The following is a 25,575-nucleotide window of genomic DNA, read 5'->3' on the forward strand; positions in this document are numbered from 1 at the left end:
TGGAGACAGAGATAAGAGGTCCAGGTACAATCTCTGGAAAGCTACCTCACACTCAACGTGGCAATTCCGGGCCGCTGAAGGCTGCTTAACAGCTAGGACAGGGCTCGGATGCTTCACCTCCAACAAAGTGAAAGCAAGCGACAGAGGTGACAGGTCTTCGCTCCCAGAGGAGCTCAAAACATCTTCTGTGCTCGCTTTGACCATTGAAACACGGAGGAACCTCCACAAACTCCCACAGTCCCCGAGCATGTTGTGGAGGGTGAAGTGAGGGCATCCTTCAGGAGGGTGGTACACTGCTGGCTACTAAAGACCTACGTTGATCAACTGGCTGGAGTCTTCACCAATATCTTTAGCCTCTCACTTTGGCAGAATGAGGTGCCCATCGACATTAAGCGCGTTTCAATTACACCTATGCCCAAGATGAACATGGTAACCTGCCTCGATGACTATCCACAGTGGTGAACTGCTTTGAGAGGTTGGTGATGAAACATTAACTCCTGCCTGAGAGGCAACTTGGATCCACTCCAATTTGCCTAATGTCCATAGCAGTTGCCATTTTCATTGGCTCTTCACTTATCCCTGGATTAGCTGGACAGTGAAGATACTGTCGGCTACAGCTCGACATTCAGTACTATTATCCCCTCAAAACTAATCAATAAGCTTCAAGACCTTAGCCTCAATACCTCCTTGTGCAACTGGATCCTCGATTTCCTCACTTGTGAACCCCAGTCAGTTCGGATTGGCAAAAAAACATCTCCTCTACAATCTCCATCAGCACAGGTGCACCACAGGCTGTGTGCTCAGCCCCCTGTCCTACTCGCTTTACACTTATGACTATGAGGCTAAGCACAGCCCAATGCCATATTTAAGTGTGCAAACACCACTGTTGTTGGCTGAAACAAAGGTGGTGATGAATCAGCCTATGGGATAGTGATTGAAAATCTGGCTGAGTCTCAGAAAGGCCAAAGAGCTGATTCTTGACTTCAGGAGGAGGTGCTGAACCAGAGGAACTCAACAGGTCTGGCAGCATCCATGAAAATGAATAAACAGTCGACATTTCATGCCAAGGCCTTTCTTCAGGACTGGAAAGGAAGGGGGAAGATGGTTTGGGGGGGGGGGGAAGGGGAAGGAGGATAGCTAAAACGTGAAAGGTGAAGCTAGGTGTGCAGGAAAAATAATGGGCAGGAGAGAGGTAGAAATCTGATAGAAGAGGAGAGTGGGCCGTAGGAGAAAGAGAAGAAACAAGAGATCAAGATGGAGGTGATAGGCAGGTGAGAAGCCAGAGTGGGAAATAGAAGAGAGGAGGGGGAGGAAGTTTTTTTTAAACTGAAAGGAGAAATCGATATTCTTGCCATCAGGTTGGAGGCTACCCGGTCAGTGGAGGCTGTTGCTTCTCCACCTTGAGGGCAGCGTCATCTTGGCGTTAGCAGGCCATGGATCGGCATGTCAAAATTAAACGTTTAGCTACTGGGAAGTTCCTCTTTTGGTGGATGGAGCAGACACGCTCAATGAAGCAGTCCTCCAATTTACGGCAGCTCTCACCAACGTCAAGGCACAACAACTAACCCCAGCAGATTCACAGGTGAAGCGTTTCCTCGCCCAGAAGGACTGTTTGCGGCCCTGAATGGAGGCAAGGGAGGTGGTGTATGGGCAAGTGTATCACTTCGGCTGCTTGCAAGGATAAGTGCCAGCAGGGAGATTAGTGGCAAGGAATGAATGGACAAAGGGGATCGCGGAAGGAGCAATCCCTGCGGAATGCAGTGAAGGAGTCGAGGGGAAAATATGGTTAGGGGTAAAACCCCTTTGAAGATGGTAGAAGTTCTGGAGAATGAGGTGTTGTATGGATATGGGGTGGTAGGCCTGTTAAGCGGCAGATAGATGGGGTGAGCGTGGATGTTGGGGAAATAGAGATGTAGGTGAGGGCAACATAATATAACATATAACCATATAACAATCACAGCACGGAAACAGGCCATCTTGGCCCTCCTAGTCTGTGCCGAACTCTTAATCTCACCTAGTCCCACCTACCCGCACTCAGCCCATAACCCTCCACTCCTTTCCTGTCCATATACCTATCCAATTTTACCTTAAATGACACAACTGAACTGGCCTCTACTACTTCTACAGGAAGCTCATTCCACACAGCTATCCCTCTCTGAGTAAAGAAATACCCCTTCGTGTTTCCCTTAAACTTCTGCCCCCTAACTCTCAAATCATGTCCTCTCGTTTGAATCTCCCCTACTCCCCTACTCTCAATGGAAACAGCCTATTCACGTCAACTCTATCTATCCCTCTCAAAATTTTACATACCTCGATCAAATCCCCCCTCAACCTTCTACGCTCCAATGAATAGAGACCTAACTTGTCCAACCTTTCTCTGTAACTTAAGTGCTGAAACCCAGGTAACATCCTAGTAAATCGTCTCTGCACTCTCTCTAATTTATTGATATCTTTCCTATAATTCGGTGACCAGAACTGCACACAATATTCCAAATTTGGCCTTACCAATGCCTTGTACAATTTTAACATTACATCCCAACTTCTGTACACAATGCTTTGATTTATAAAGGCCAGCGTTCCAAAAGCCTTCTTCACCACCCTATCTACATGAGACTCCACCTTCAGGGAACTATGCACTGTTATTCCTAGATCTCTCTGTTCCTCTGCATTCCTCAATGCCCTACCATTTACCCTGTATGTTCTATTTGGATTATTCCTGCCAAAATGTAGAACCTCACACTTCTCAGCATTAAACTCCATCTGCTAACGTTCAACCCATTCTTCTAACCGGCATAAATCTCCCTGCAAGCTTTGAAAATCCACCTCATTATCCACAACACCTCCTACCTTAGTATCATCGGCATACTTACTAATCCAATTTACCACCCCATCATCCAGATCATTCATGTATATTACAAACAACATTGGGCCCAAAACAGATCCCTGAGGCACCCCGCTAGTCACCGGCCTCCATCCCGATAAACAATTATCCACCACTACTCTCTGGCATCTCCCATCTAGCCACTGTTGAATCCATTTTATTACTCCAGCATTAATACCTAACGACTGAACCTTCTTAACTAACCTTCCATGTGGAACTTTGTCAAAGGCTTTGCTGAAGTCCATATAGACTACATCCACTGCCTTACCCTCGTCAACATTCCTCGTGACTTCTTCAAAAAATTCAATAAGGTTTGTCAAACATGACCTTCCACACACAAATCCATGCTGGCTACTCCTAAGCAGATCCTGTCTATCCAGATAATTATTAATACTATCTCTAAGAATACTTTCCATTAACTTACCCACCACCGATGTCAAACTGACAGGTCTATAATTGCTAGGCTTCCTTCTAGAACCCTTTTTAAACAATGGAACCACATGAGCAATACGCCAATCCTCCGGCACAATCCCCGTTTCTAATGACATCTTAAAGATCTCCATCAGAGCTCCTGCTATTTCTACACAAACTTCCCTCAAGGTCCTGGGGAATATCCTGTCAGGACCCGGAGATTTATCCACTTTTAAATTTCTTAAAAGCGCCAGTACTTCCACCTCTTTAATTGTCATAGGTTCCATAACTTCCTTACTTGTTTCCCACACCTTACACAATTCAATATCCTTCTCCTTAGTGAATACCGAAGAGATCGTTCAAAATCTCTCCCATCTCCCTTGGCTCCACACATAGCTGACCACTCTGATTCTCTAAGGGGCCAATTTTATCCCTCACTATCCTCTTGCTTTTAATATAACTGTAGAAACTTTTCGGATTTACTTTCACCGTATTTGCCAAACCAACCTCATATCTTCTTTTAGCTTTTCTAATCTCTTTCTTAAGATTCCTTTTACATTCTTTATATTCCTCGAGCAATTCCTTTACTCCATGCTGCCTATATCTATTGTAGACATCCCTCTTATTCCGAACCAAATTTCTAATATCCCTTGAAAACCATGGTGCTTTCAAACCTTTAACCTTTCCTTTCAACTTGACAGGAACATAAAGATTCTGTACCCTCATAATTTCACCCTTAAATGACCTCCATTTCTCTATTACATCCTTCCCATAAAACAACTTTACCCAATCCACTCTCTCTAAATCCCTTCGCATCTCCTCAAAGTTAGCCTTTCTCCAATCAAAAATCTCAACTCTAGGTCCTGTCCTGTCCTTCTCCATAATTATATTGAAGCTAATGCTATTGAGATCACTGGACCCGAAGTGCTCCCCAACACATACATCTGTCAGCTGACCTATCGCATTCCCTAACAGGAGATCCAACAGTGCCCCATCTCTAGTCAGTACTTCTATGTATTGTTGCAAAAAACTATCCTGCACACATTTCACAAACTCTAAACCATCCAGCCCTTTTACAGAATGAGCTTCCCAGTCTACGTGTGGAAAATTAAAATCTCCCACAATCACCACCTTGTGTTTACTACAAATATCTGCTATCTCCTTACACATTTGCTCTTCCAATTCACGCTCCCCATTAGGTAGCCTATAATACACTCCTATCAGTGTTACTACACCTTTCCCATTCCTCAATTCCACCCAAATAGCCTCCCTAGAGGAGCTCTCTAATCTATCCTTCCAAAGCACCGCCATAAGATTTTCTCGGACAAGCAATGCAACACCTCCTCCTCTGGCCCCTCCTACTCTATCACACCTGAAGCAACTAAATCCAGGACTATTTAGTAGCCAATCACACCCTTCCTGCAACCATGTTTCACTAATAGCTACAACATCATAATTCCAGGTATCAATCCATGCTTTAAGCTCATCCACCTTTCTTACAATGCTCCTAGCATTAAAATAGATACATTTAAGATACTCTCCACTTCCTCCTCTCTTTTCATCCCTAAGAATGCATTCAAATTTATTATCCTTTTCTTTCTTCTCCCCTACATCTTCGGGCTGAGCGCATCCCTTCTCCATCACCTGCCTTTCCTCCCTCACACACAGTCTATTTACTTGCTCTACTAGTGAACTAACCTCCTCTCCCATAGTTTCCTCAAATTGATTCCTGCCCCCCCCACCATCTTACTAGTTTAAAGTCTGCCCTGTAGCCCTAGCAAACGTCCCCGCTAGGATATTGGTCCCCCCAGGATTCAAGTGTAACTCGTCCTTCTTGAACAGGTCACGCCTGCCCCAGAAGAGGTCCCAATTATCCAGAAACTTGAAACCCTGCCCCCTGCTCCAATCCATGCATTCATCCTCCACCTAATTCCATTCCTACTCTCACTGTCGCGTGGTACAGGCAGTAATCCCGAGATTACTACCTTTGCGGTCCTTCTTCTTAACTGCCTTCCTAACTCCCTATATTCTCGTTTCAGGACCTCTTCCCCTTTCCTATGTCATTGGTACCTACATGTACCACAACCTCTGGCTCCTCACCCTCCCACTTCAGGATATCTTGGACGCGATCAGAAACATCCTGAACCCTGGCACCAGGGAGGCAAATTACCATCCGGGACTCCCGATCACCTCCACAGAACCGCCTGTCTGAACCCCTGACTATCAAGTCCCCTATTACTATGGTTTCTTCTATCCCTACCCTTCTGAGCTACAGGGCCGTCCTCTGTGCCAGAGGCTCGGCCACTGTCACTCCCACCAGGTAAGCTGTCCCCCCCAACAGTACTCAAACATGAGTACTTATTGTCAAGGGGTACAGCCACTGGGGTACTCTCTAGTACCTGCCTCTTTCCCTTCCTGACTGTAACCCACCTATCTGCCTCCCGTGGTCCCGGAGTGACCACCTGCCTGTAACTCCTCTCTATCACCTCACTCACCCTGACCAGGCGAAGGTCATCGAGCTGCAGCTCCAGTTCCCTGACTCGGTCCCTCAGGAGCTGCAGTTCGGCGCACCTGGCGCAGATGTGGACGTCCGGGAGGCTCGGAGACTCCAGGATCTCCCACATCCGACACCGAGAACAACAAGCTGCCCTCACACTTATACTTCCCGAATAACTGAAAATAACAAGAACTAAAAGATAAGCCTACTGTGCCCTCTTCCGCCTAAGCCCTCTGAGCCCAAGCCCTACACTCTGCGCCCGGCTCACTCCGCTGCCCGCAAACGAAGTTGCCCGCTTCTTAAGGCTGCGTTCTTTTTATATCTTCCCTCCTTCCCAGGCCTCCTTCACGCGCCTGCGCAGTCCCGCCTCTCAGAACTCCGATCTGAGACGCAGTGGTGGAGGAAGGGAGACATTCTTTCAGGAAGGAGGGCGCCTCTGATGGACTGGAAAGGAAAACGTTATCCTGGGAACAGATGTGGTCGGGATGGAGGAACTGAGAAAAGGGAATAGCATTTTTACAGGAGACAGGATGGGGAGAGATATAATCAAGATAGGGGAGACAGTGGGAAGGACCCTCGCCACCCAGGTCATGCTCTCTTCTCACTGCTGCCGGCAGGAAGGTGGTACAGGAGCCTCAGGACCCACACCACCAGGTAGAGGAATAGTTATTACCCTTCTACCATCAGACTGTTGAACCAGGGGGAGATAACTTCATTCACTCCAACACTGAACTGTTTCCACTATGTAAGGACTCACTTTCAAGGGCTCTTAATCTCATGTTCTTGATATTTATAGCTTATTTCTTTCATTTATTTATTTAACTACAGTTACTACCATCTATAAAACACTCAATTCCCCGGGGGACCCACTATTCGCGGTATATCCCACTGTACCCAAAGTGATCACGTGCCTCATCTCTAAGGTCATTCAGGCATGAATGTAACCCTGGAAGAGGGGCAGGCAGGGCCATCTTGGACAAGCCCAAGAGTAAGCCTACCAGGAGCAGGGGCTCATGGACCATCTGACAGTGGAGGGGAAAAGCTGCTGTTAAAATATTGAGTGTGGACCCCCTCCCTGATGGTAGTAATGAGACGAAGGCACGTCCTGGGAGGTGAGGCTTGTTAATGTAATACAGAGAATAGCAGGAATCTGGAACGCATTGCCAAGGAGGTCATAGTCATAGAGACATATATCATGGAAACAGGGCATTTGGCCCAACCTGTCCATGCTGACCACGATATCCCAACAAAGAGTTTATCGCACAACCTCTAAGTCTTGCATCAACAACTGCTCATCACACCACTGGTATTTAAGGTAACAACGAGGGTTCTCCATCTCTGTCTGACCTTGGCCAGGCGTGACTCATTTCTGCCTCCATGGTACGGTGCCAAGTTGTCTTTGGTGTCCCGCTTTCCTCCGCTCTTCTGCGGTCTCGATGATGGAATTGGCATCTCTTGGCATCACATGCCCAATCCACCGCCAGTGTTTCCTCACCAAGGCTGCAGCCATGTCCTCGAGATGACACTGAAAGCGTACTGGCTGAGTGGAGATCTCGCTTGTCCAGAAAATACAGAAGATTTTCCCGGTGTGGAACGATGACAGCTTGGCAAGGTCATTCTCTGTCATGCGGCAGCATTCAGACCCACACAAGAGTGAGGACACAACACAGCTCTGGTACACCTGTTCAACGGACTTTTAGGAAGTAGTTACTGAGCCTGCCTTGAACTTCCTTGGGCTGCTCATTCCATATACTCACCACCTTCCATGTAAAAAAAATTGCCTCTCAAACTCTTTCCCCTCTCACCTTAAACCTGTGACCTCAAGTTCTTGATTCCCCAACCCTGTGAAAATGGCTTATCTACATCCCTCACAGTGGCAGAATCAGGTACAATAACAATGTTTGGGAGGCATTTAGACAGACATATGAACAAGCAGGGCATGGGTATGGACTGGGGTCAGCATGGATTGTGGGCCAAAGAGTCTGTTCCTGTGTTTCCACGTTTGGTGATGGTGGTGCGGACTTGGTGGACATGCATCCATGGTATATCACTCGATAACGCCAAGGACAGGCCACTCAGTCCATTCATGCTCATCCTAGCTCTTTGAAAAAGCTGCAGGAGAGTGGAATTTTAAGTGATTGCCTACTGCCCTTCTCTTTGTTGCAATCAGTAAACGTTAAAAAGTCAGGGCTGGAGATTCTCAGCAGGAAAATCTCCCCACCCAATTCCACCTTAAACAACAATCCCCCCCCCCCCCCCCCCCGCCATCCCTTGCAGCGCAAGAGAACTTGCACGGCAACCAAACATGATGGAAAGGGGTGGGACATCTTCTGCCCTCTCACGGCTGTCCGACATTCGATTGCTTGACTTGAGCCGCCTTTCACAAGAGCCCGCCCGGCAATTGGCGCACCCAGTGGTCGCTCAACAGCGCGAAGGCCACGCTGCGTTACGCGCTGACGTCATCGACAGCGGCGGCCATCTCGGCGGTCGGTTGGGAGTGCGGGCGGGCAGTCAGTTGTATTTTATTTTCTTTTTACATATACGAAAGATTCTTCTTCTTTCTCTTCTCTGCGTTGTCTTAAACGTTTGATTCACACTGAAAGACACCTGACGGTTGCGTTGAAAGGGAGCGGGTGGATCCGAGCGCCATGTCGGAGAACCGCGAGCTGGAGGCGCAGGCAGAGGAGACCGGCGAGGAGAAGCAGGTAGGCATAATAATGAAGAAAACCTCCTGATCTTACCGCGAGAAACCGGGGCTTCACCCCCGGGGGCTCGGCTACCCTCCGCCCCCGCCCTACAGGGAGCCAAATCGCCGTAACTGCGGCTTTTCTGTCTGCTCACGGCGCGGAGGAGGAGGTGGAGCGCGGCCATCACATCGCGGCCTCCCAGGTCCCGCCGCTTCCTCCCTAAGCGGACCACCGATTGGTTAGGTGGGCGGGTTCCCGCTCTTGCCATTGGTTGCACACGCCGTCCGTCGGCGCGGCGGGAGGCGGGCGGGCGTGCGAAGCAGGAAATTTGGTGGCGGGGCAATATACAAACTCTTACAGTGTTGCGAGTATTCATTCCTTCGTAGGAGCGTTCAAAATCTAAAATAACACACTGGCAACGAGCCTTGAAGAGTGGGGTAACAGGATGGCGGATCCAAAGACTACTGCAGTTGCTGGAAATCTGAAATCAAAACAGAAACGTATCAAACAATCAGCAGGTTGGGCAGCATTTTAATGTTCCAGGTCTGGGGCTCTTTACTGGACACTCTTTGACCTGAAAAGTTTAACTGTTTGATCTTCCCTGATGTGCTTGACACAGTCCAGGTCTCCACCCGAAACACCCAACTGCTAATTTCCCCCGACGGATGCTGCCTGATCTGCTGAGGTACTCCAGATACCAGATACCTGCATCTGAAGTCTTTTGGGTCGAGTTTTTTTAAATACACTAATGAGCTCGGGGTCCCTTCAAGGCAGAGGGAGGACCGCCAGACCAAATTTGGGGAAAGAATAGATGGAAGAAAAGATAGGCCCTTGAGCCTATTTGGCTGTATTGGCTCTCAACAATCCTGTTTCCCACTCTTCCCTGCAGAGCCAGGGAGTGCTTAAAAAAACAGGGAGAGTACATAAAGACTTAGATTGAGGGAATGGGTAAAGAAGTGGCAGATGGCATACTAGTATACAAAAGTGTAAGGTTATGCACTTTGGCAGACGGAATAAAGGTGTGCACTGTTTTCTGAGCAGAAAGAAAATTCAGAAATCAGAGGTGCAAAGGAACTTGGGAGTCCCTAACGTGATGGTAAGGAAGGCAAATGCTATGTTAACATTCATTTTGAAAGGACTAGATTATAAAAGCAAGGATGTCATACAGAGAATTGCTAAAGCATGGGTCAATCCACATTTGGAGTATTGGGAACAGTTCTTGGAAAGGATGTGCTGGCTTTGGAGAGGGTCCAATAGAGGTTTACAAGAATGATCCCAGGAATGAGAGACCAGGGGATTACTCCTGCACTGGAACACTTTCAGTGCTTACTGCGAGAACCTGCAGACCACACAGACAACACACGAGGTGAGAAGTGAGTGTATGTCATTGAGGCTAACTGCTGAAGGCTCGAGAGGGTCTGAGGGAAGTGATACAGTGATGGAGCTCGTAGAGCCGCTGCCTCACATCTCCTGAAATCGGGTGCTCTCTGTGCGTGGAGTTTTCGCATTCTCCCCAAAACCGCATGTGGCTTCTGCAGGAGCTCCCGACTCCAGTGATGTGCAGGTTGGTAGGGTAGTTCTGATTTAAATTGCCACTAGTGTGTGGATGAGGGGTAGATTGTGGATGTGATGTTTGATGGTTAGTGTGGACTGGATTAGTGGTAAGAGCCTGTTCTTTGTGATTTGATAGAACATAGACAGTATACGCCATTGGGCCCATGATGTGCTGATCCTCTACGATCAATCCAACCCTTCCCTCCCACATAGCCCTACATTTTTCTTTCATCCATGTCCCCAATATATTTGCCTCTACCACCACCCTTGGTAGAGCACCTATGCACCACCACTGTGTATGTAAAAAAACAAACACCTACCTGCCCTGACATTCCTGCTGTATTTTCCTCCCTACGTATTAGAGTTTTAGCCATTTCTGTCCTGGATGAAAGTCGCTGGCTATCCACTCAATCTATCATCTTATAAACCACTATAAAGTAATTTCTCATTCTCCTTTGCTCTAAAGAGAAAAGCTCAACCTATCCTTATAAGATATGCTGTCCAATCCTGATAAATCTCATCTGCACCCTCTCTAAAACTTGCATGTCCTTCCTATAATGAGGTGACCTGAACTGAAGACGATACTCTTATCAACTTGACTACTGTGAAGCAAAGATTTGAATAGGGTGGGGATTGTAAAATGACTAGATGTCCAAAGTGAGAAGAGGAACTCCTGGCGTATTGAGCAACATCTGCATCTTAATTAGGGCTTAGTGCCCCGGGCCTAACAGGTGAGCAGAATATGAGGTGAGTTAGGACACGGGACAGCAGAGAAGAGCATTGGACTGGTTGTGTGAATCATTCAGCATGTGGTGAAACAGTCTTGAGGGAATTATGTCCTGGTACAGTTTTCTAAAACAAAATTAAGGTCATTAGAAAAAGAATGGGGTTAGGAGTCCTGAGAGGAATGGGAACAACGCAAAGTTAATAGGTATAAGATATCAACCCAGATGAATTAAAATATAGAACTTTACAGCACAGTATAGGCCCTTCAGCCCACGACCTTTGGAACAGATATCTCATGCGCTAAAAGATTAACTCGATCTCCCAATCTACCTCACCGTGGCCCTTGCCTCTTATTTGCCTACCTGCACTGTACTCCTATCTGTAATTGTAACACTCTGTTCTGTATCCTGTTTTCCTTTTAACTTCCTCAGTGTACTGATATACAGAATGCTCTGTCTGGGTGGCATGTGAACAAAGGTTTTTTCACAGAACATACTACATTACAGCCCTTCAGACCACGGTGTGGTGCTGATCTTTTAACCTACTGTAAGATCGATCTAGCCCTTTCCTCCCACATAGCCCTCCATTTTTCTATCATGCATGTGCCTGTCAGAGACTCTCATAAATGCCCTAATGCATCTGCCTCTACAACCATCCCTGGAGGTATGTTCCACACACGCATCACTCTCTGTAAGTAACAATAACCTACCCCTGACAACACTCCATGTGCCCACTCGTATGAGCCATTTCTTCCCTGGCAATAAGTCTCTGGTTATCCGCTTGATCTGTGCCTTTTATCATCATTTACACCTCCATCACGTCACCTCTCATCCTCCTTCACTCCAAAGAGAAAAGCCAGAGCTCACTCAACCTGTCCTCATAAGATCTGCTCTCCAGTCCAGACAAACCCCTACACTCCCTGTAGGACACACTCTAAAGTCACCTCTGCTAAATGCCACTTATACCTTTATTATTTTGCTCCAATGATTCAATCCACAGTGTAACTAATGGTAGAGTATTGATGGGATGCCTTCATGGTTAGAGAGTCTAGTTGCAGTGCAGACGTGATAGGCTGAATAGCTCAATTCTGCTCATATGTCTTATGGTCCAGATCCACGCATCTTGTCTTTTAATACAGTGTGATCTGGTTGTCTGAAGTTAGAGAGAAACATAGAAAACCTACAGCACAATACAGGCCCTTCGGCCCACAAAGTTGAGCTGAACATGTCCTTAGAACTACCTAGGCTTACCCGTTGTGTCGGTATTTTCAATAGAGACTGGGATTAAAAGTTGAAAGGAAGGTGGAAGAGAGTGGAAAAAATACACTGATGGAAATTTACATCAAGGACCCTCACCACCAGGTCAGGAACAGTTATTAACCCTTGCCCATCAGGCTCTTGAACCAGAGGGGGTGACTTAACTCAACCTCACTTGCCCCATTACTGAAATTTCCCACAATCTATGGATTCTTCCAACAACTCTTCATCTTGTGTCCATGATATTTATTGCTTATTTATTTTTTATTATTATTTCTTTTTGTATTTGCACAGTTTATTGTCTTTTGCACAGTGGTCTAGCACCGAAGTTGGTGATTCTATTATGGATTATTGAATATGCCCGCAAGGAGTGAATCTCAGGGTTGTATATGGTGACATATATGTACTTTGATTTTGAACTTAAGATCTTTGGGTATTGGGATCAGTTGGGAGTTTCTAGGTTTGGGAATTATCTTGGGGACAGGGCAGGGGTAAATGAATAGAAGGAGAATCTTCAAGGGTGGTGAATGGAGCAGAGGTAGTGATGGGTTGGGTGGCATGGAGAGAGGCACAGCGGTTAGTGTAACGCTTTACAGCACCAGTGACCCAGGTTCAGTTCCCACTGCTATCTGTAAAGACCATGTGTGCCCGCGACCATGTGTGTTTTCTTCCATATGAGGTTAGTAAGTTGTGGGCATGGCAACACTTGTCTGTTCAGACTGTTGGTATTGACACAACTGATGCATTTCACTCCCTCTTGATAAACATGATACAACCAGATCTAGGCTATTTGACCCATCATGTCTGCGCCACCATTTGATTTCAACCCCATTCTCTGACTTCTCCCCATAACCTTTAATGCCCTTGCTAATCAAGAACCTATCAATCTCTGCTTTGTGCCAAATAAAGCCGATCTTTAGATTAAAACATAAAAATCTCTTTTTTAATCTTGGCAGGACAAGCCAGAAGGGCCAAGTGTTTCTGGTCAGCCCTCCAAAAGTGTATGTTTTGAGGCTGCCAAGCTTCATTCTGTGAAACTAAGGTTATAGGTGTAGTTATTAACCATGCCAAAAGTTAACTTGGAAACTTGTTCCTCACAGGGTATTCAAACCAACGGAAGAGGGAAATCACTAAGTGGAGTCTGTTGCTATATGTCCAAGTACTGTCTATACAAATATGCACTAATACATACACTGACCTACAGCAGACTGCATCCTGGTACAAAAACTTTGCTTGAAGTTGTTGGATTCAGTGATGAGATCGGAAGGCTGCAGTGAACCTAGTTGAAAGTTGAGGCATTGGTCCTCTAACTTGCAGTGACCCTCAGTATAACACCTGGCCTGCCTTTTCGAAACAGCTCTTACATTAAGGCCCCACTCCTCCACCATGCAAATGTCTCCGTTAACGGCTTCACCATTGATCAGAGAGAGGAGCTGTGATGTTAGATTTGTGCCTTCCTTAGGGGAAGAACAAAAATCATCTGGCAGCAGATGCCATGCCTGTCTATGCAGAGTGCCATACGTGTGCAGCAGCCTCCTGGGTGAGGAAGGAGAGTTGTATTCTGTTCCATTCTGATTGGCAACAACATCTCCTCCACAGTCTCCTTCAGCACAAGGCTGTGTGCTTAGCCCTGTGCTCTATCCACTTTCAACCGTAAGCCTTCAATGCATATCTAAATTTGCTGATAACACCACTGTTGACCAAATCAAAGGGGTTGACATTATCAGCTTATACTGTAGGAGGAGGATAGAAAAGCTGGCTAAATGGTGCTGTAGCAACAACCTCTCACTCAATGTCAATGTCAACAAAACCAAGGGGCTGATTATTGACTTCAGGAGGAGGAAACCAGAGATCCATGAGACAGTCCTCATTAGAGTGGGTCAGCAGCTTTAAATTCCTCAGTGTTTCCTTTTCAAAGGGTCTGTCCTGAGACTAACATGTAAATTCAATTATGAAGAAAGCACGGCAGCTTTCAAAGAAGTTTGCGAAGGACATGAGGGTCGGCTCAAAGATTGGACTGTTTATTGATTTCCACAGATGCTGCCTGACCTGCTGAGTTTCTCCAGCATTTTCTGTGTGTTGCCCTGGATTTCCAGCGTCTGCAGAATGTCCTGTGTCTACATTGTGTTCTGTTGATGTGGGGAAACATGACAGTCCTGACCGGTGAGGGTCAACCAGCAGAATTGATACTTTAGTGGGTGTAATGCACAACCTCATGGGCCTCTAGCCACTGGCTTCCTCCATAGTTCATCCAGCAGCACAGCCATCATACAGTCTCTGTGATACGAAGGTCAAGAGATTAAAATATAGCACACTGCCCTAGAAACAGAGTCGCAGGGAACACTGAACAGGGGCAAGGGGGGTGGGGGTCATTTTCAAAGGTACATTTAATGTCAGAGAAATGCATTTTCTTCGCAACCATCCACGTAAACAGAGGAGTGCCCCCAAAGAATGAATGACAGTTAAATGGTAGAACCCCAAAGTCCTCCCTGCTCCCCTCCCTCTCGAGTCTAAGTGGCAGTAATCAACAATCCCCTCCTTCTCCCCACTGGCAAAAAAAAAGTATCGGCTCCTGCCACCGAGCACTCAAGCGTGAGCAAGGCAACAGCAAAGACAGACTTGCAGTCACCCCAAAGACTTCACGTTTCACCCAGCATTCAACAAACCACGGGTTCTCTCTCTCTCTCCCTAATAAAGGTGAAAGAAGTGTCTCCGTTTCACAGCGAGCAGGGAGACATAACAAACAACTCGCTGGTTTACGATGTTAAAAGTCAGTTGCGTCGCTTTTTCCGAGCTCTGTGCCCAAAGATCTCGGGTCTCTGGGCACACAGCCAGAGATCTTCCGTCTCCCCCAACACACTAGTCTTCTCGGACACTGACTTCGGATTTTCCTCCGTCTCCAGAGCCACAAAAACTCGGTCCTCCGAAGGTAAGCTGAGCTCTTCGGCTGAGCCTTTGACCTGCCAAACAACAGCCAGTTATGACACCCCGAGAGCGGGTCCCATTCCCACAAAGAACCGTAGTCAGCCTGTAACTCCAGGTCATGGTCTTCAAAAGAACCCTGAAAGGGAAAAATAAAGCTGGAAATAGAACTGTTTCCAAAGATGCAAGCAAAGGAGTTGCCATCGGGCGCCATTAACCCTCCTAAGGGCTGCCGTCAAATTGGTGATGCATACCAACAAGTAGCACAGGGGTCATTGCAAGGACAGCAGTTGTTTGCAATAAAGATTAATAGAGACATAAAAACGTATCTTCTTCATGCCTATTGGGGCATATCCCGCCAACAGAAGTTTGCCAGAGTGCTTTGTCCTGGGCCAGTCCTCCAAGTTGTCCCCAGGTGTAGCCTGTCTTCTTGCTGTGTTCTTCCTCTCCCAGGGATGAGGTCTATGGAGCTTCTGTTGGCATTTCTGTAGCTCTGGGTTTTTAACAGGACAGGGTTGCAAGCACCATATTCAACCCTTCTCCCAGCAGGGCTTGAAACTGTCCGTGGTGGAATTGTCACAAACATGATTTTTTTTGTTTTCTGTTTCTTAGAACATAGAACACTACAGGCTCTTTGGCCCCTCGATTTTTAACCTACTCTAAGATCAGTCTAACACTTCCCTCCCACAAAACCATGTTTCTTTCTTCCATGTGCCCATGTAAGGGTCTCTTAAACATTCCTGATGTATCTGCCTCTATCAGTTCCACACACCCTCCAGGGTATCTCTGTCACCCTCTCCCCTTTACTTTCCACCAACCACCTTAAAATTAACCATGATATTAACTATTTCCACCTTGGGAAGGGGCCCTGGCAGTCCAATCTATTACTTCTTTTCAACACCTTGATGTTAGGGCTACATCTAGAGTTCTGGTCTTCCCATTACAGCAAGGATGTGGAGAATTTGGAGAGCGTGCTGCAGAGACTCACCAAGATGCTTAATGTCACGTGCTGTGAGGAGAGTTTGGACTGAAGCAGTGGAGGCCAGATAGTTCATAAAGTTTGGCGAGGCATCACTAGAGTAGACAGCTGTTTTTCCAGGGTCCAGATGTCCAATGCTAGAGGTCATTCATTTAAGGTGAGAAGGAGTAAGTTCAAAAGGGTCAAGTTTCTTTTTACACAGAGAGGTGGGTGTCTGGAATGAGCTGGTGGTGGAGGCAGAAACAACTGAGGTTTGTTTTATAGAGATTTTTAAATAAGCACAGGGAATGAAGCAATATGGACCATGTGCAGGCAGAAGGGATTCGGAGATCATACAGTTTAACACGTGGCTAAGAAGGTGGTGCAGGAGGGAGGGCTTCAGATTTTTTAGATCAATGGGCTCTCTTCCAAGGAAGGTGGGACCTGTACCGAAGGGAGGGTTTATACCTGAACTGGAGGGGGACTAATATCCTAGAGGGAAGATTTGCTAGTGTGGGGGGGGGGGGGGGGGGGAGCATTAAATCAGAGTTGCAGAGGGATATGAACCAGAGTGCCAGAGCAGATAGATGAGTGATTGTGAGGAAAAGATGTTGTTAAGCCTACATACAAAGTCAGGAATCAAAAGGCAGAGCATGGCGGAACTCACGTTCAGAGCTGAGTATGTTTTAATGCAAGGAGTATTGTCGGAAAAGCAGATGAGCTTAGGGCATGGATCGGCACGTGGACTTATGACATTGTAGTCATTAGTGAGACTTGCTTGCAGGAGGGGCAGAACTGACAGCTCAGTGTTCTGGTTCCTTTGCGTGAGATGTGACAGAGCGGGAGGGATTTAACTGGGAGGGGTGGCGTTACTAGTCAGGGAAAAGGTCATGGCAGTGGTCAGTCAGGACAGACTGGAAAGCTCGCCTAATGATGTCTTATGGGTAGAACTGAGGAATAAGAAAGTTATGACCACGTTATGGGATTATACTTTTTCCCAGGGCTGAAATGGCCAACATGAGGGGGCATAGTTTTAAGGTGCTTGGAAGTGGGCACAGAGGGGATGTTGGGGTAGGTTTTCCACACAGAATGTGGTGAGTGAGTCGACTGCCCTTCCGGTGACTATGGTGGAGGCTGATACAATGAGGTCTTTTAAAAGATAGATATGTGGAGCTTAGAAAAGTAGAGGGCTATACGGTAGGGTAACTCTGGGAAGGTTCTGGAGTGGGTGGCGTTGTAGCGGTGTGCTACATGCAGCGCTAAAATTACGACACGGAGTCGGTAACTGCAGTCGAAGGAGAAACTTTATTCAAAATCTTCAGCCTCACTTTTAAGCCTCCCTCAACCTGCCCCCCGTGGCGCAGAGGCTCCAAAGCTCTGTGCTCGCAAACCCCCGTAGGCTATCTAATTGTGAGCCGGTTCGGATGTGCCAGGAAATGGGTCGCCACATAACCCCCCCCCCAGAACCGGCGATACACCCCCCAATGTCCACAGTCTGGGCCGGAACCTGCCTGGGAGGTCGGCCTCTGCGCCAAGGTGCCGGAAACTCGGCCGGTTGCGCCAGGTCCACATGGGCCGGTTTGAGGCGGTCCACCGTGAAAACCTCCTCTTTCCCCCCAACGTCCAGCACGAACGTGGACCCATTGTTCCGGAGCACCATAATCGGCCCCTCGTATGGCCACTGCAGCGGTGGCCGATGCCCGCCCCTTCGTACAAACACAGACTTACAGTTCTGCAGGTCTTTGGGTACGCAGGTCGGGTTCCGCCCGTGCTGTGAAGTGGGTATGGGGGCCAGGTTACCGAGCTCGCGTAGTCTGCCCAGGACTGCTGCGGGATCTTCCTCTTGCCCCCGTGGGGCCGGTAGGAACTCCCCGGGGACGACCAGGGGCGCGCCGTGTACCAACTCGGCCGACAAGGCATGCAGGTCGTCCTTGGGCGCTGTGCGGATGCCAAGTAGGACCCAGGGAAGCTCGTCCGCCCAGTTGGCTCCTCGCAGGCGGGCCATGAGGGCCGACTTCAGGTGACGGTGGAAACGCTCCACTAGTCCGTTCGATTGTGGGTGGTAGGCAGTTGTGTGGTGCAGCTGAGTCCTCAAAAGGCTGGCCATAGCTGACCACAGGCTGGAGGTGAACTGGGCGCCTCTGTCGGAGGTAATGTGGGCCGGTACACCAAAGCGAGATATCCAGGTGGTGATCAGGGCTTGGGCGCAAGATTCGGAAGTGGTGTCGGTGAGCGGGACCGCCTCTGGCCATTTTGTGAACTGGTCCACAATAGTCAGGAGGTGCCGCGCTCTGCGCGACACTGGCAGGGGGTCCACGATATCCACATGAATGTGGTCGAAACGCCGGTGGGCGGGATGGAACTACTGCGGTGGGGCTTTGGTGTGCCGCTGCACCTTGGCCGTCTGGCAGTGCATGCACGTTTTGGCCCATTCACAGACCTGTTTGCGGAGTCCGTGCCAAACGAACCTGCTGGAAACCATCCGGACAGTCGTCCGGATGGAGGGATGCGCCAAGTTATGAATGGAGTCTAAAACACGGCGCCGCCAGGCTGTCGGGACGACGGGACGGGGCTGGCCAGTGGCGACGTCACAGAGTAGGGTCCTCTCACCCGGGCCCACAGGGAGGTCGTGGAGCTGCAAACCAGAGACTGCGGTTCTGTAACTCGGAATCTCCTCATCCGCCTGCTGTGCCTCTGCCAGTGCCTCAAAGTCTACCCCTTGGGAAAGGGCATGAACAGTAGGGTGAGAGAGCGCATCAGCCACGACATTGTCCTTACCCGAGACGTGCCGGACATCCGTCGTGTATTCAGAGATGTAGGACAGGTGGCGTAGCTGGCGGGACGACCAGGGGTCGGACGCTTTTGTAAACGCAGAGGTAAGCGGTTTGTGGTCCGTGAACACGGTGAAGTGCCTTCCTTCTAGGAAGTACCTGAAATGCCAGATTGCCAGGTAGAGTGCCAACAGTTCCCGGTCAAAAGCACTGTACTTGAGCTCGGGTGGCCGCAGGTGTTTGCTGAAAAACGCCAGGGGTTGCCAGCGACCTGCGATGAGTTGCTCCAGCACCCCACCGACTGCCGTGTTAGATGCGTCCACTGTGAGGGCGGTAGGGGCGTCCATTCTGGGATGTACTAGCATTGCGGCGGCGGACTCCTCGTCCCAGGTAATGTTCTTGCTCGGACCCGACATCAGGGCGAACAGGGGGCGCATGATCTGGGCAGCTGAAGGGAGGAAGCGGTGGTAGAAATTGACCATACCTACGAATTCCTGAAGGCCTTTGATCGTGGTGGGTCGGGGGAAGTGGCGGACCGCATCTACCTTAGCGGGCAGAGGGGTTGCTCCGTCTTTAGTAATCCTGTGGCCCAGGAAGTCAATGTTATCGAGCCCGAACTGGCATTTGGCGGGGTTGATTGTAAGACCGTACTCACTCAGTCGGGCGCAGAGTTGACGGAGGTGGGACGGATGCTCCTGACGACTGCTGCTGGCTATGAGGATGTCGTCCAAATAGATGAACGCGAAGTCCAGGTCCCGTCCCACCGCGTCCATTAGCCGCTGGAACGTCTGTGCGGCATTCTTCAGGCCGAACGGCATGTGGAGGAACTCGAAAAGGCCAAACGGGGTGATGAGAGCCGTTTTGGGGACGTCGTCAGGATGCATCGGGATTTGATGGTACCCTCGGACGAGGTCTACCTTGGAGAAGATCCGTGCGCCGTGCAGGTTTGCTGCAAAGTCCTGAATGTGCGGCACAGGGTAGCGGTCCGGTGTGGTGGCCTCGTTCAGCCTGCGGTAGTCGCCGCAAGGTCTCCAGCCTCCCGTCGCTTTGGGTACCATGTGCAGGGGGGAGGCCCATGGGCTGTCGGACCGCCGGATGATCCCCAATTCCTCCATCCTCTGGAACTCCTCCTTCGCCAGTCGGAGCTTGTCCGGGGGAAGCCGCCGAGCGCAGGCATGGAGGGGTGGCCCCTGGGTCGGGATGTGGTGCTGTACGCCGTGTCGGGGCATGGCCGCTGTGAACTGCGGTGCCGGAACCGATGGGAAATCCGCCAGGACCCTGGTGAAGTCGTTGTCGGGCAGCGTGATGGAGCTGAGGTGAGGGGCTGGCAACTGGGCTGCACCCAGGGAGAACGTCTGAAAGTTCTCGGCGTGTACCAGTCTCTTCCTGGGCAGGTCAACCAAGTAGGCTGTGAGCCCGCAAAAAATCCGCACCCAGAAGCGGTTGGGCTACGGCGGCCAGTGTAAAGTCCCACGTGAACTGTAGCTGCACCTGATGGGTGCCATAGGTCCTTACTGTGCTGCCGTTCACGGCCCTCGGGGGGACCCGGTGCCCTGCTGCAGGTGTCGTAACTCGTCGGAGGTAAAACGCTGATCTTGGCACCAGTATCGACCAAAAACCGGCGTCCCGACCTTCTATCCCACACATACAGGAGGCTATCCCGATGGCCAGCCGCCGTAGCCATCAGCGGCGGCTGGCCCTGGCGTTTCCCGGGAACTTGCAGGGCGGGAGACAACGGCGGGCTTCTGCACCCCACCGCTGGTGGTAGAAGCACCAGTGTTCATTGGGCCGGGGGTTGGCGGGCTCTGTGGCCGGGCCTGGACTGGTTTGCTGCTGGAAGCGTGGCTGGGAGATCCGTGCGATGGACGCCCCGCTCACCTTTTTGGCGTTCCACAGCAAGTTCGCCCGGGCTGCCACCTTCCGGGGGTCACTGAAATCCGCGTCGGACAGCAGCAGGCGTATGTCCTCGGGCAGCTGCTCCAGGAATGCCTGCTCAAACATGAGGCAGGGAGTGTGTCCGTCGGCAAGAGACAACATCTCATTCATTAAAGCAGATGGAGGTCTGTCTCCCAAGCCATCCAGGTGCAGTAAACGGGCAGCCCGCTCGCGCCTTGAGAGTCCGAAAGTCCTGAGGAGCAGGGCTTTGAATTCTGTGTACTTGCCGTCTACTGGGGGCGACTGTACGAACTCCGCGACCTGGGCCGCTGTGTCCTGGTCGAGGGAGCTCACCACGTAGTAGTAGCGGGTGTCTTCTGAGGTGATCTGGCGAACGTGGAATTGGGCTTCGGCTTGCTGGAACCATAGGTTCGGTCGCTGTGTCCAGAAACCCAGCAGTTTCAATGAAACCGCATGAACAGAGGCGGCGTCGGTCATTTCTGGTCCAAAAATCGTTTGGACCGTCGGGGTCACCAATTGTAGCGGTGTGCTACACGCAGCGCTAAAATTACGACACGGAGTCGGTAACTGCAGTCGAAGGAAAAACTTTATTCGAAATCTTCAGCCTCACTTTTAAGCCTCCCTCAACCTACCCCTCCGTGGCGCAGAGGCTCCAAAGCTCTGTGCTCGCAAACCCCCGTAGGTTATCTAATTGTGAGCCGGTTCGGATGTGCCAGGAAATGGGTCGCCACAGCGTGATCAACGCAACATTGTGGGTCAAATCTGCAAAGTCCTGTAGATTTCTGTATTATAGAGCACCCAGCAGTCTGCGGGATTTAGAGGAGCAAATTTGTAGAGATCACAGACTGTTGTGATAGTAGGTGATTTCACCTTTCCCCATATTGACTGGGACTCTCATACGGTGGTAAAAAGGCTGGATGGGAAAGAGTTTGTCAAATGTGTTCAGGAAGTTTTCCTTACTCAGTACATAGACATCCCAGTTAGAGAGTGTGTGATACTAGATCTCCTTTTGGAGAATGAGACAGTAGCTGATGGAATTTTGTGTACGGGAACACTAGTGATCGTAATGCTATTCTTTAAAAAAAGGAACTGGTGCTTTCCGAGTGTATATGACATCTAAACTCTTCTCAGGCTTCCAGCCGGGTGCAGACATCAATTTTAACCGACATTTCAGTGACAAGCTGCCATCTTCAGCAGGGATAATGCCTAGGTTTGTCTAGTCCTGTGGTATTTATACCACCCTCCCCCCATCGTTCATCCCTCCTGATTGGTTAGTCCTCAACCAATGAGGTTTTCACAGTCCCACCTTGTTTATAATTGAATTCCAGTTTTTACTTGGAGTGAAGCCTTCGTTTTTGTTCCTCTAGTTTTAGTTCAATGGCTTCCTTCACCAGGCAGTCTCAAAAGCCATTGGCACAGCACAGTAGTTTTGTGTCGTTGAAGGCCATTGCAAATGCAGCGCTCTGCTGCCGCTGATTTCTCTGGGTAACCCAAATGGATACACCTGCTGTGCTCCTTGATGCGGGTTTCTCCCAAGCGTCCTGCCTAGCTGACGTACGCTGCTCCACATTCACGGAATTGTGTAAATACCAGCTGTCCTGAGCCCAGCTCGTCGTTCCTGGAAAAACCAGGAAACCTAACAGCAAGGAGGAGCCCATCAATACCACCTGTGTTCCCTATATTCGTCAGGATCGTGAAGAAATATTGGATTAATACGTCCACAACCCTGTGAGGAATTTCAAGTCACAGCTTACGCAGGTCAAAGATGATGGTTGGCAATTACAGGGTTCCCTGTGAACAAAGACAAAGTTCTCACTCTAACCAATCAGGAGGGATGGATGATGGGGTATAAATACCACCAGACCAGACATGCCCAGGCATTATCTCTGATGATAATGGCAGAGTTTGTCATCGATACCAAGCACAAGAAGGGTTTATTCATCATAAAAAGACCAACGGCCCATCCTGAAGTTTTGAGAGGGGACTTCAATCAGGTCCACTGCCTGAGGATAAGAGGCAGTGGTGGATCAGTACAGTGAGAAAGAGCTTTGACTAGCGACCACTCGGTGTTTGGGATTGATTAGCAAGAGCAAATTAAAAAAGAAGGCAGGGGCAAAGGCAGCAGCCATCGCCACAGAGTCAGAGTGGTGATCTTGAGGCTTCAGTCAGAGAAAGCAAAAAATAAAAAGAAAAGCTCGTATTTTTTTCTTTCTCTGTATTAGGCAGGATAATGGAATATTCCTGTTCAGGGATGTGGGAAGGCAGCGAGACCTCCAGTGTCACTATTGACTATAACTGTGAGGAGTACATCCAGCTGCAGCTTCTAACGAATCACATTAATGAGTTGGAGCTGGAACTGGATGAACTGTGGATCATTCGGGAGGCTGAGGGGGTGATAGATAGGACATGTAGAAAGGTGGTTACACCCAAGGTGTAGGACATAAAAAACTGGGTGACAGTCAGGAAGGGGAGTGGGGTTAAGGAGCCAGTGCAGAGTACCTCTGTGACCATCCCCATCAACAACAGGTACATCACTTTGGATATTGTTGGAGTGGGGGGGGGGGGGGGATGAACAAACAGAGGAAAGTGCAGTGGGTGAGTCTCTAGCACTGAATCTTCCTCTGTGACTCAGAAGGGAAGGGGAGAAGAAGAGGCATACTATGGTGATTGAGGATATGTTAGTTAGGGGAACAGAATGGAGCCCTGTGGCCAAGAACAAGATTTCCAGATGGTATGTTCCTCCCCGGAATACAAGGGTCTGGCATATCTCAGATCGAGTCTTTGGCATTCTTAAGTGGGAGGGTGAACAGCCAAAAGTTGTGGTCCATGTAGGTATCAATGTCAAGGGTAGGATGAGTGACGAGGTTCTGCATAGGGAGTTCAGAGCATTAGGTGTCAAGTTAAATGGCAAGACCTTCAGTGTTGTGATCTCAGGATTGCTACCTGCACCATGTGCCAGTACGGCCAGAACTAGGAAAAATATGCAGTTATACATGGCTAAAGGGGGAGGGTATAAGATTTTTGGATCATTGAGCTCTCTTCCAGGGAAGGTGGGACCTGTACAGAAGAGACAGCTTGCACCAGAACTGGAGGGTGCACTAATATCCTAGCAGGAAGGTTTGTTAATGCTGCGCGGGAGGTTTAAACTAGAGTTGCGGGGTGGGGAGGGGGGGAGCCAGAGTGCTAGAGCAGCTAGTGGAGATGGATGTTGGTAAGACCTCAGACAAAGTCAGGATCCAAAAGATTGAACAGGCTGCGACTAGTGTCCTGAGCTGCCGGTATTTCAATGCAAGATGTATTGTAGGAAAGGCAGATAATAGTGCTGAACATGAAGTGGCTGGTTTACAAACAGGCAATGTATAATGAGGAGAGGCTGTTAATACAGCAAAATTATAGTTAACAGGAGGTGTTGTAAAAGGTGGACAATATCGAAAAGGGTGAATACAAGACTGAAGGTGTTATATTTGAATGTGCATAGTATAGGGAATAAGGTAGGTGAATTTGCAGCACAGTTGCAGATTAGCAGGTGTGATGTTGTAGGTATCACTGAATTGTGGCTGAAAGAAGATTATAGCTGGGAGCTTCATACCCAAGGATACACATGATATTGAAAGGACAGGTAAGAAGGCAGAGGGGGGCGGCTGTGCTCTGTTCATAAAATCATTAGGAAGAACTGATGTAGGGTAGGAACATGTTGAATCATTGTGGATAGAGCTGAGGAACTGCAAGGGTAAAAAGACTCTGATGGAAGTTTGTGTGGCCTTCAAATTCCAATGGGAAATAAAAAATGCATGCCAAAAGAGCATGTTACAACAGTCATGAGGGTCTTCGATCTGCAGGTAGATGGGGAATATCAGGTTGGTGCTGGATCCCAAGTGGGGGAAGTTTCTAGAATGTCTACGAGATGGCCTTTTAGAGCAGCTCATGGTTGAGCCCACTGGCTATTCTGGATTGGGTGTTGTGCAATGAACCAGAATTGATTAAAGACCTTAAAGTAAAAGAACACTTGGGGGCAAATGATCATAATATGATTGTACTCACCCTGAAATTTGAGAAGGAGAATCTAAAGTCAGATGTATCAGTATTACAGTGGAGTGAAAGGAATTAGAGAGGCATGACAGAGGAACTGGCCAGAATTGATTGGAAAAGAACACCGGTAAGGATGGTAGCAGAACAGCAATGGCTGGAATTTCTGAAAGCAATTTGGAAGACACAGGATATGTACATCCCAAAGAGGAAGAAGTATTCTGAAGGAAAGATGACACAACCGTGGCTGGCAAGATGAGTCAAAGTCAGTATAAAAGCCAAAAAGGGTCATATAACAGAGCAAAAATTAGTGGGAAATTAGAGGATTGGGAAGCTTTTAAGAACCAATAGAAGGCAATTAAAAAGGTAAAGATGGAATACGAAAGTAAGCTATCCAATAATATTAAAGAGTATATCAAAAGTTTCTTCAGATGCATTAAGTGTAAAAAAGGAGGCAAGAGTGGATATCAGATCACTGGAAAATGATACTGGAGAGGTAGTATGGGAGACAATGAAATGGCAGACAAACTGAGTAAGTATTCTGCATCAGTCTTCTTGGTGGAAGTTCTAAGTGTCAGAGTCATGGAGTGTGTGTGGTTATCATAATTAGAGAGAAGGTTTTTAGGGAAACTGAAATGTCCAGAGGTAGATAAGTCACCAGGACCAGATGCTGAACACCCCAGAGTTCTGAAAGAGGTGGCTGAAGAGATCATAGAGGCGTTAGGAATGATCTTTCAAGAATCGCTAAATTCTGGAAGGATGGGATATTGCAAATGTCACTCCACTCTTCAAAATGGGAGGGAAGTAGAAGAAAGGAAGCCATAGGCCAGTTAGTCTGGCTTCAGTGGGTGGGAAGATGTTGGAGACGATTATTAAGGATGAGATCTCGGGATACTTGGCACAAGATGAAATAGGCTGTAGTCAGCATAGTTTCCTCAAGGGAAAATCCTGCCTAACAAATCTTTTGGAATTCTTTGAAGAAATAACAAG

General features: G+C 48.6%; 1 protein-coding gene across 1 annotated transcript in view; it reads left to right on the plus strand.

The window, feature by feature from the left end:
* Window positions 1-8,143: 8,143 nt before the first annotated feature.
* ensab (endosulfine alpha b) overlaps window positions 8,144-25,575 on the plus strand; it is a 70,868-nt gene continuing 53,436 nt past the window's right edge. The window contains exon 1 of the mRNA XM_059980004.1: window positions 8,144-8,494. Within this exon, the coding sequence (XP_059835987.1) occupies window positions 8,438-8,494 (57 nt within the window). The 5' untranslated portion in view covers window positions 8,144-8,437. The remainder of the gene's footprint in view (window positions 8,495-25,575) is intronic.

The sequence above is a fragment of the Hypanus sabinus genome, chromosome 9 (assembly GCF_030144855.1).
Source record: "Hypanus sabinus isolate sHypSab1 chromosome 9, sHypSab1.hap1, whole genome shotgun sequence".
In the NCBI taxonomy this organism is placed as follows: domain Eukaryota; kingdom Metazoa; phylum Chordata; class Chondrichthyes; order Myliobatiformes; family Dasyatidae; genus Hypanus; species Hypanus sabinus.